This window comes from Rhinopithecus bieti, unplaced genomic scaffold (assembly GCF_001698545.2).
Source record: "Rhinopithecus bieti isolate Rb0 unplaced genomic scaffold, ASM169854v2 scaffold_37463, whole genome shotgun sequence".
NCBI lineage: Eukaryota > Metazoa > Chordata > Mammalia > Primates > Cercopithecidae > Rhinopithecus > Rhinopithecus bieti.
In genome coordinates, this window is record NW_016815818.1 from 1020294 (window position 1) to 1032381 (window position 12088).

The 12088-nt window shown below is 44.1% G+C and overlaps 1 protein-coding gene across 4 annotated transcripts in view; it reads left to right on the forward strand.

Annotated features, from left to right (window-relative positions):
• The first annotated feature begins 595 nt into the window (after positions 1-595).
• Positions 596-12088, forward strand: part of SLC37A2 (solute carrier family 37 member 2) — a 36905-nt gene continuing 25412 nt past the window's right edge. Inside the window, exon 1 of one of the 4 annotated variants that reach the window (XM_017853830.1) lies at positions 596-792. Coding sequence is in view for 3 of the 4 variants with exons in the window: in XM_017853827.1 (XP_017709316.1) it covers positions 11556-11614 (59 nt within the window). In the remaining variant the exon portion in view is untranslated. Of the gene's footprint in view, positions 793-11015; positions 11615-12088 lie in introns of those variants that run through there. The other 3 variants (XM_017853827.1, XM_017853829.1, XM_017853828.1) reach the window with 3 other exon arrangements.

The window sequence follows — 12088 nt, forward strand, 5'->3', positions numbered from 1 at the left end:
TTTTATCACATATCAGCCATGTGACCTTAAACTAGTTATTAATATTTAGGTCTGAGCCTCAGTTTTATCATCTGCAAATTGAGAATAGTAATAGTACTTACTTCATAGAGTTGTGGTGAGAATTCCATGAGAAAGTACTTAGCATAGTGCCTAGCACATGGTAAGTACAGGAAGTGTTGGAAACTAATAATCAGAATTAGTATCTTTGTTATCATAATTACTACCACTATTATATGTCCTCTGTCCTACATATCTGAATGTTACTACTCATTTCTTATAGTTCTTGCTTAATAATTCAAGAGGGGAGGCCTTCTTCCCTTACATTGGCTGCGTGTGGAATCCTTGATGTTTCAGATATTTAAGCCAGAATAAGCTAGTTAGGCATTGGAACACAGGGACATCCAATTTGGCTTTTTGAGTTATTGCCTAAGAGAGGTTTTCTATGTTCCTAGGTTATGATGACATTAACATTTGATTTGCATTTGGCTATTTGATCTTACTCAGTGCTCCATCCTACACTGAGCCTAATTACCACTAAAACCAGATTTTTGTTTTGAAGGTGGAGGAGCAAAGGAAGAGTTTGCCAGATGGATGGGTGTGCCATTTAGATTGCAAATTAGCATGCCTTCTTTATTGCTAAACCTGATGGTTAGATGATGCCTGTGTTTAAATCCTTCCTGTTTCAAAGCCGTAGGTACCCTCATTTGACAAGTTACGCCCATCTTATCACGTTGCCAGAATTCAGTTATGGTTCAGCTGGAGGAAGAGGATATGTCTGTCCGTTTTTGCCAGGTGGGCACAGTGTTTCCTCTAATGAGTTCAAAGCATTTGCCCTACACATGATCAATGACACTTTTTCTTTCACACATGAGGACGTTACATCCTACACATAAAACTTGACTCTGATACAGCTCTGTCTTTTAGGGCTTAGAGTGTTTTCTCCACATGGTTGTAACTCCGTATTCTTACCTTATAAGTAACTTGGGTCAGGAGTGGTAGATAAGGGGGGATCCAAAACAGAGCTAAGACTAAGAGGGGGATAACACAGATACAAGGCAAGGACCAGGACTGAGCTAAGATTAACAATAGAAAACAGAGTTTGAAGTAGAGCAAGATTGGAACTTGAGCCAACACTATAGGAATCAGTAGTTTAGCTAGACATGGGTCTCTGAAAACGGTGGAGAGGTGATTTTAACTAGTCTAATAGACTTACGTACAGTGGCTCACGTTGGAAAAATCCATTCATCAAGGAATGTAATCTGACATAGATAAACCGTGATAGCTGGAGACTGAGTTAATGCTCTGTGAATGTGTATTTTTATATGTATTACATTTTCTGAACCCCTGACCTACCTCTTCCTTTTCACCATTAGCAAAATAGAAATGTAGAGATGAATAGCTGTTAATACAGCTTAGTTTGACTCCAGAAGTAGAATATAATTGGATCCATATCACTACTACCTGGCCCACTGAGGCAGCAGGGATAGGGAATTTATTCAGGTTGTGGTATAGCATGTGGTGTATAGTTCTGCTATAGGACACACGAGAAGTGGGTTGTGATGCTCATTTCAAGACACATTGCTTTGGATCCATGAGCCATTTATCCCGGTTACCATTACACCTCATGCTTCTGTGTTTCCCAGGAGCCTTTCTTCAATTGAATAGTTGGGACTGTAAGCCTTGCCAGGTAGGATGATAGATTTACTGGGATTGGTTCCAAGTTGGGTATTGCTCCTGCATGAATCACATGGGACTGAGTCTGACTTCTCCTTGGGGACTCTAGAAGCTGGCTAGGTCCATTACCAGGAGAGTCCCTTAGGATTAACAGGCCTTTTGTTTGCCTGAAATGTTCTTCAAATTCTCAATCTTAAAATTCTAGTAACTATTAAGGCAAAGTACTAGTACCATCTGTCTATGAACACTTAATCTGATTTCTCTCACTCTGAAGCAATTATTCCTGCCCAATTACATAGTATACTAGTTTTAAGTATTTAGCATATAGGTTTTCTGAATTATATGATAATGTTTATATATCTTAAAAGATAATTTTCATAGAAAGGTAAAATAATGACTCATACAGATATAAAGATGAACATGCATTAAACATTTTATTTAATCCATGAGAGAAATAAGTAGATGTTTCAACTGGTTCCAAGAAAAGAGGAAAAAAAGGCACAAATTTATATAGATAAAGGAATGTTGGATTGAATGTGCAAATGGAGGCAAAACTGATCTTTTTCACATTTATCTACAGTTTGCAGAATTGTTAAACCAAGGAGAACTTTAGGCTAAAATCAGATCACTTTAGAGGAGTGTCCTCTAGACAATACATTATTTTCCACTGAAACATAAATTTTTTTCTACATCCTCTCCCATTTTGATCAAAATAGTCTCAAAGAAAGACTATGCTTGATCACAAAATAAGGCTGGTCTCATTAGATTGGATCTAATTATAAGTACGGTAAGCATGTTAATTTACCATATAAGTCTTCTTCAGTTTACATTGCTGGAAGTTTTCATAAGGAATTTCAGATTTAACTTTTAAAATACTTGTTAATTGGACTGTATTTGTTCATAGTGCATCTGTTTTCAATGTGATTGGATTGTTAAATTTTGAGGGGTATGTGTGCGTGTGCGCACGTGCCTTAAATTTCATTCTGTGCAGTGGACAAGGACTTGATAAGACAAGAACTTGAAAGAAACTGAAGTGTTTTTGGCTTTTCTAGAGATATCTGGGCATGTCCATTTCTCTCTAGCTGAAACTCTGTCATCATAAACTAGGAAGTACTTGTTTCAATTCATTACTAAGAAGGGGGAGAAAAAGTTTAGTAACAGTGATCAGAAAATACCAGACACGCTGGACATGGTGGCTTTCACCTGTCATCCCAAGGCTGAAGGGGGAGGATCACTTGAGGCCAGGAGTAGAGACCAGCCTGGGCAACATAGTGAGACCCTTATCTCTAAAACAGCAAAAATAAATAAATAAATAAATAAATAAATAATTGGGCATGATGGTACATGCCTGTAGTTCCAGCTACCCAGGAGCCTGAGATGAGAGGATCACTTGAGCCCAGGAGTTCGAGGCTGCAGTGAACTATGGTAGCACCACTGCACTCCAGCCTAGGTGGCAGAGAAAGATCCTGTCTCTAAAACAAATTATTTTAATTAAAAAAAAGAAAGAAAATAGAAATTACTAGGGCACGCTTTGGCATACAGTGAATATTTGGATGTTACTTAATTCTGAAGAAAGAAACATTTGGGCTTAAGAATGAGTTTCTAAGAAGGTAGAGTGGATCAGCACTCTTTTCCCAGAAATTTCCATCTTGATCTTGATTCCTGAGTCTTGTAGCCTGTCCTTCATATATTTTACAATAAGGAATGCCAACCGTGTACTAGGAGCCAGGGCTCTCAGGCCAGTGTTGAAGAGTTGTAGGGAAATTCCAGGATGAAGCTTTTGCTGGGACAAAGCAGATGGAAGAGTCGAGTTTTTCCAGATCTGGGGCCTACCTGTTGGGGCTGCTGTAGACATCTAGAGGCAGCAGGGATATCTTCAGTCTTTATTGTGTAGTGCTGGTTTATTTATTCAGACCTTCTTTAATCTGACTAATAAAACTCTTCCCTTGAAGACCTTTCAGTCCTTGCCTGTGAAAAGCATCATAGTTCTTCTTGAAGTCACATGCTTTTGATTTCTAAACCCATTTCTATTTTCATTTGTTCAACCTGTTCTCCCTGTTTCATTCCTCTTGCTTCACGATGTTACAATAAGAATACATTCCTAGTTGTAGACCTAAGGAGCAGTGTAAGGCAGGGAGGCATTCCCACAACTTCCTTGAGCCTATCTTAGGCTTAATTGGTCACAGAGACAGAGGTTAGTCCCACATGATAAGAAGGAATCTGCTCCTACAAATGGAGTGGCCCTTGGGGAGAGCTTCTATCTCATCTTTCCACCAACATCACTGTGTGAACCAGGCATGTCTGTTCTCTGCAAGTTAAATTTGTTTGAGTAATAGGGAGGAGTATTCTAGAGGTGCTGATGAAGCTGTTCAATAAAAGCAGAGTTACACGTTTAAAAAAATAGCTCAACATCACTGATCACTAAAGAAATGCAAATCAAAACCACAGTGAGATGCCATCTCATGCCAGTCGGAATGGCTATTATTAAAATGTCAAAAAACAACAGATGCTGGCAAGATTGCAGAGAAAAAAGAACGCTTTTACACTGCTGATGGGAGTATGAATTCGTTCAACCATTGTGGAAGACAGTGTGGCAATTCCTCAAAGACCTACAGACAGAAATACCATTTGACCCAGCAATCCCGTTACTAGGTATATACCCAAAGGAATATAAATCATTCTGTTATAAAGATATATGCACAGATATGTTCATTGCAGCACTATTCACAATAGCAAAGGCATGGAATCAACCCAAATGCCCATCAGTGATAGACTGGATAAAGAAAATCTGGTACATATGTGCCATGGAATACTATGCAGCCATAAAAAGGAACAAGATCATGTCCTTTGCAGGAACATGGATGGAACTGGAGGCCATTATCCTCAGCAAACTAATGCAGTAACAGAAAACCAAAAACTGCATGTTCTCACTTATAAGTGGGAGTTGAATGATGAGAACACACAGATACATAGAGAGAACAGCACACACTGGGGCTTGTCAGAGGCGGGGCAGGGGTGGGGTGGCACTGGCAGGGGCGGAGGGAGAACACCAGGAAGAATAGCTGGGCTTAATCTCTAGGTGAGGGGTTGATCTGTACAGCAAACCATCATGACCCACGTTTACCTATGTAACGACCCTGCACATCCTGCACATGTACCCCTGAGCTTAAAAGTTGAAGAAAAAAACAAGTATTAAAACTTGGAATCTAAGGCACAGTACTGAAATCTGTATTGCTAGTGAGGTACTTGAGTTACTATGGGCAGCTGACCATGCTGCTCCATAGCATATTCTCCAAAGGAAAGATTTCTACTTAAAAGGTGAATTTCTCCCATCCTGTTTCTGGAATTAGAAAACTGAGAACTACTAAAAGGAAATTAAAGTTGACATAGAGCTTTCTCTTTCAACTTTGTAAGACTTTTATAAACTAAGGATAGATTCACAGGGAGTTACAGAAACAGGTCAGAGAGTTCATGGTTCCTTTACAGTTTTCCCCAGTGATTACATTTGACATAACCATAGTACAGTATGTCTGTGTCTACTGTTCTATCACATGCATTGATTTGCGTAAACACCAATGCAAACAAAACAGAATTATTCCATCACCACAAAGACCTCCCTTGTGTTACCCCTATAAAGTTACACCCCTCTCAGCCACCACCTTCCTTAACTCCTGTCCATCTCTAATCCCTTTTCCATTTTTATGATTTTGTCATGTTGAGATTGTTATATAAATGAAATCATACAGTATGTGCGGTATGTGACCTTTTGAGATGGATTTTTTTTCACTTGGCATAATGCCATTGTGTCAATAGTTCATTTCTTTTTATTGTTGAGTAGTATTTCATGGTATGAATGTACCACAATTAGTTTAACTTTATTGAGGGGCATATTGGTTATTTCCAGGTTTTTGTTATTATAGATAAAGCTGCTATGGACAATTCATGTACAGGTTTTTGTATGGATGGAAATTTTCAGTTATCTGGGATAAATGCCCAGAAGTGCAGTAAATGTATGGTAAGTGTATTTTAGTTTCTTAGAAAAGTGACAGCATGTATTTGGGTAATGTTTTTTATCTCCTCTGCCAGGGGTCGGGGGGTGAAAGTCCAGGTTTCCTATTTGGCCTCTGTTAACATCCCTGGTGGAGGGAGGCAGGGCAGGGCACCTCATTACTGCTTGGAAGGGTGGGAGTTCTGGCTCTCCACTAGGCCTCCATTGATATTGCCCTGTATGGGCTCCTTACTGCTCCCCATGTGACCTCCAATGACACCTTGGTGGTTGGGGTGGGGTGCTCTTTACCATTGGAAGGTGGTGAAAGTCCTGCTTTCCCATTGGAGTTCTCTGATACCAGCCAGGCGGTGGGTGGGGGGGCACCCCTCATTACAGCCAGGTGCAAGTGGAAGTCTAGGTTCCCCACTAGCCTTTGCTGATAAGGTGGGGTGGGGCTGCAGTGTTTTCTGTGAGGTTTAGTTGGAGCAGGGTGGTTATTGCTAGGTTACCCCTTCCTTGGTCCCGTGGCTAGACAGAGCCAGCATTTCTTAGAGCTTTGGTGTTCTGTGTCATTGGTGCTTCTGGATTTCCTGGCTTCTTCAGCACCCAGTCTGAGATATATGAAGCCAAAATCAATCCCAGATACCTCACCACTGTGTCTTTCCTTAGATCTCAAGGTCCCTCACTGATCTGTCTTCTCTCCACTTTTCAGAGTTTTCTTATGCTTGCTTTATATATAATGTCCATGGTTTTCAATGGTACTTAGCAAGAAGAATAGAGAGAAGTGTATCTCTTCTGTCTTCATCCAGAACTGGAAGTCTTACAAAGCCCTGTTAATGGCCGTTTCTCCTCTGAAAACATAAATCTGATCCTGTCTTCACCCTTCTAAAGCTGTCTTATAGCACCCAACTGTCTAAAGAATACAGTTCCAACCCCTTATTGTTGACATTGAAGGTTCTTCACTGTCTCACCACATGTAATAAGTCATATCTTCTGCAGCTCCCCACCTTGCACACATACTCACCAGCTACAAAGATGTCTCATGCACCATTTCTTCAATGTACCCTGCTTTTTCATGATTCCTTGTTTTGCACATGCAATTTTCCGGTTCAACCTTTTTCCTCTTTGCTTGGTATGCACTTAGCTATTCTTCAAACCTAGTTCTTATATTGTCTACAGTAAGTCTTCTGAGACTCTCCCGGAGTTATCTGATCAGTGCCACCATATCAGTATGAACATTTTCTTGTTTATATAACGTATTTCTTGTTTGAGTTGATCTCTTCTGCCAAGTTGTTTGAAGTGGGATTATCTCTATACATCTCTGTCCCATTTGACTGTAAATTCTTTGGGATTAGGGACTATGTCTGACTTTTTTTTTGAGATGGAGTCTCACTCTGTTGCCCAGGCTGGAGTGCAGTGGCTCAATCTTGGCTCACTGCAAGCTCCGCCCCTCCAGCTTCACGCCGTTCTCCTGCCTCAGCCTCCTGAGTAGCTGGGACTACAGGCGCCCACCACCAGGCCCAGCTAATTTTTTTTTTTTTTTGTATTTTATTTTTTAGTAGAGACGGGGTTTCATCGTGTTAGTCAGGATGGTCTCGATCTGTTGACCTGGTGATCCGCCCGCCTCGGCCTCCCAAAGTCCTGGGATTGCAGGTGTAAGCCACTGTGCCCGGCCTGTCTTTTTCATTAGTGTATCCTCAGCACATAGCACTGTGCTTGGCACATAGTTGTCACTTAACAAATGCTATTTATTTATTTATTTATTTATTGAGACGGACTCTTGCTGTGTCTCCCAGGCTGGAGTGCAGTGGCACGATCTCGGCTCATTGAAACCTCTGCCTCCTGGGTTCAAGTGATTCGGCTGCCTCAGCCTCCTGAGTAGCTGGGATTACAGGCGCGTGCCAGCACGCCTGGCTAATTTTTGTATTTTTAGAAGAGACGGGGTTTCATCTTGTTGGCCATGCTGGTTTTGAACTCCTGACCTCAGGTGATCCTCCCACCTTGGCCTCCCAAAGTGCTGGGATTACAGACAACAAATGTTTATTAAGCAAGTAAGTGAATGGTTACTTTCAGATACTAGAACAACTAAAAACTGTCCCCAGCTGTGAGACCAGGCTGAGACTACCTCACTTTTGTCATTACCATATATTCCTTTTAATTTTTCCTCTAAACAGGGTGACTTTGGGACATTTTAATAATTTAACAATTTCTCCATCCTTCTCTTCTCTTCCTAAGGACTACTGGCTGTCAGGCTGTCTTTGTATATACCTGCTGTCACTACTGGTATCCTAAGGAGGTTGACCATTTGAAAGCAGGGCTGCCCTGTCGGTGGACTGATAGGTCTCCAAAGCCCATTCTTCAGGCCATTATGAACCATCAATCTAGTCTTCAGTACATTGAAGCCCCTACTTTTGGCCAGTTAGATGAGAGCTGGAATGTTCTTTGCTAAGCATTCCAGAAGTTTGACTTCTACTGAGAAATAAAATATTTTTGAATACCTTTGGTCACCTTGCTTATCTATCTTTTGACTGTGTGAGCTGGGAAGAATTTAGTAGTAATTCTTAGTGAGATTTCAGCATCCAACATATTTAAGACAATAACTTCTTTCATTTTTATGACACTCTACTCAACACATCCTTGTCAACTCCAAATTATTCAACATGTATTACCACAAAACTTACAATAACTCAGTGGGTTAAGTTGTATATATATACACACATACACAGATACACACACACACAAGCACACGATATTAAGGATTTTGCAGGTCAAAAATATGTTTTGTTATACCCATTGATCCTTTTTAAGAATTTTGATCCTTTAACCCCTGTATTTTGTTCTCATTTATGACAGTCATTAGTTTCTGTCAGCTGCAGTCAATGTCTGACCCTAATACCAATATATTAGCTCCTGCACACGTAATTGCTCCATTTGCCAAACCTACTTAATATGGCCAGGCACTGTTACACTTTTTATATGCACAAATGTTTGATTCTTACAGCACTCTGTAAGGTAGGTGCTGTTACACACATTTTACAGAGGAAGGAACTGAGGCTTAGTGAAGTAGTAAGTATCTTGACCAGACTTGGTTCTGACTCCAAACCAGTGTTCTTTTTACTGCACCACTCTGCCTCTCAATAAAAGGGCCTAATATGAAATTGAATATTTAAAAGATTGAATAATTACAATTTATCCTAATATCCCAGTTCTTACCCCCTCGATCAAGACTCTGGGTCTTGATTGTATTACCAAAAAATATGCTTTTCTCTGTTTAGTAAGACAGAAGTGGAAGGAGGCAAATATGTTCAAAAACTGATGCTTGTGGATGGGATAAAATTTTGGAGTTCTATTACCTAGTGGCCTATTCTCATGGCATTTGTCCTCATAGACTTAAGCATTTGGATCCTTCTGTCTCTTTGAAAAAAACAGGGAAGACACTTGTTGTTTCTTAAAGGGCATAAAACACCAACTGGCTACCCCAACAGTCCTGTGGGTGGTCATGAAACTTGCTAGCAGTAGGGACTGGTATTTGATGGGTAAAATGGCTTCTTTCTCACCAGTGTCTCATACTGAACCATAGGAAGCATTTTTGACAGAGTATAAGGCTATCCATATAAGAACTGAGGATCTTTTCCTTTAGCGTTTGATTCAGGAGCTCCTCCCCTCCCTCTTTATTTCCTTCAGATCCTGTCCACATTCTGCAGGGTTTGAGGAGGTGGTTGTGGGAGGGGGACCTGATAATAACAAGAAGGTGAGTCGAGAGTGGTGAGGTTGTGTAGGTGAGTGAAGGCACTCCGTGAGGCACAATATCCCTCTTTGCCACTCCCCCAAGCAGTAGGAAGCAAAGAGATCATCCCGCTCACCAACAGGAGCGAGCAGGAAAGAGTTCCATCATTGGTAGGAGTGTTCCCACTGCCACCCTGGCCCCTGAACAGGGATACTTGGCTGGAATTCACAGGAAGTAACTGTGACAAGGCAAAGTCTGTTTCAGTACCGGCCCTGCTCCCTGCTGCTTGGTGCACTGTGAACAATAGCCATACTACCATGAGGGCATATTCCTAATGCCTTTCTGAGAGTCCCAGCCTCAGACAAGCATGGTCTCCTGTGAGGCAGGAACACAGCTTCCTGACAAATGAGCAGGAGTGACCCTTATTCTTGGCTTCTGTCTGTCTGAAATGGAAAGACAGATGTTCCACACTACTGAAGTCTGGACAGCACCTCTGAAGCTCTGGAGATGGTCTCTTCCATTCCTCTGGTGATGTCCACCTACTCCTGAAATGTAGCATCAAGGAACTTCAGCTGCTTCCTTGGCTCAGCTGGATTCCAATTTTACCCTTCCCTTTAGTCCCTCAGAAATAAGCAGCGTAGAAATAATTCCCTTCCTGAGGTTATCAGCTCATTCCTCTAGTGTGTTTGCCACCCCTTAAAGGAGTACCTTAACCTGGGGTGCTTGTGATTATTGATGCTAGAGTGGGTCCATCATAGGTTCTGGGACAGCAGGTGTCTCCTGGCATTGTCCCAGGCAAACCAAGACATAGAGTCACCTTACCTAGCTGGATAATAGCCACCTAACTGACTTGAAAGAGTGTAATGAACATACCCCCAGGCACAGTGAGTGGTCTAATCAGGGGTTTGATTCAGTGAATCGCCGCTAATGACACTGGTCCTTTGGTGTTTCAAGCCTCTGCACCTTATTTGGGCCTCCCTTCTACTTACTGCCTTTCTTCTTTTCTCTGTTCCTTTACCTTTTGTCGTTGGCGTGTTACCGTCTTCATTTCTGCCACTAGACCTATGCCCCTGACTGCCCGGGATTCACAGAGGCTTTTACGACTCTGCTTACCCTCTTTTTCTTGATTCTAGGGCTGGTACCACCCAAGCCCATTATTCTGGGTCCTCATCTGTTTGGTGGAGTTGTTACTCCACTTCTCTGACCTTGCACATAGGGCCTGGGCACTCCTAGGAATTAGGGGCAGGGTGGGGTTAGGGCTGAAACCCATTTGCTCAGACACTCCTATTTTATGTTCTATTAACTTTATTCCTCAGGGGAATACTTCCCTTTGCAGTCCTCTGTAGTTCACCCTTGGGTTCATATACAAGATCTCACAATTATCAGTGGAAACATACCCTGAAATCTTCAGTTTAGAGGCAGTCACTTTCAGGACCACAGAAGTCTGCCTGGTGGCTGCTTGCCTCCAGAAGGCAGAGCAGGAGTGACTGCCACATTGTCATGGCGGGAGCGCGTGAGGGCTAGTGTCTGTGAAGTGGGGGAAGAGTGGGGTCTTGTGGAATATGAGCAGGGCAGGAAGCCCCAGCCTGAACCTGTGCTGTGTTTGGGCCAAATATTGTCGTCCCCCTGCCCCTGCCCACAAAAAAAACTCCTGCGCTCCCAGAAGGTGCGAGTACTGAAATTAGTGTCATGCGGGGCCGCTGAGTGTGACTTCCAACCCTCCAGCATCTCGTGTCCCACCCGTGTCGGAGACCACGGCTTTTCAGGACAGGAAGCGCTGCGGGGTAGTGCGGGCGGGCAGGCACGTCACACTGGACAGCGACCAGATTGCTGCTTTCGGTTCCCCGGCGGGCGGTGAGGCAGAAAGCGCAGGGCGGAAAGAGGAGCCCCAGCACCTCAGAGCTGTCCGGCCATGGCCAAGAAGCAAAGCACCGGAGCGCCGCGGTGCCAGCAGCCGGACTAGGGATGACCGGCAGGTTTGCGCTGGACCCAACCCCGAGGGCGGTCAGGCGCAAGGGGGCGGGCGCTGCCGTACTCCGGCCGCGGGGTCAGGGCGGGCCGGCCGGCGGGGCATTTAAACCCCGCTGACAGCCAGTCCTGCCCGGGACACGCGCCCAGCTCCGTAGCCTCCTCCGTCGACTCAGCCTTGGGTACCGGTCGGGCAAAATGCGGTCGTCTCTGGCTCCGGGAGTCTGGTTCTTCCGCGCCTTCTCCAGGGACAGCTGGTGAGCGGGGCAGGGGAGGGAGGCGCACCAGGACCTCCCGGGCTTGGGGATTGCGGGGCGCCGCGAGGGGCCTCGGAGATCACCCCCAGATCGGCCCTGGCGTCGCCGCTCGGCCAGGGGTGCTGGCGGGACTTGGTCCCGGGCTCCTCCAGCGGCGCCCACCTCGGAGGTTGATAACCCTCCCTGCCTCACTCCACCCGCCCTCCCCCAGACCCCGCGCCGCCGGCTCTGTGACACTGGTGAAAAACAGGCTGCCGGGGAGGGTCTCCAGCGTTTCCCGTTTCCATCCTCCCCTCCTAACACACACCCAGGGCGCTTTCAGAGCGCCTTTCTGTAGTTGAGCAGCTGGAGAACCTGGGCTCGCAGGCTGGGGAACCGAGACCAGGGGATGGTAGAGGAAAGGGGTGGTCACTGGGGTTTGTGAGTGTCCCTCTTGGTCTCCTTTAGCCCTCAAATGCCAAGGCCAGAACTCAG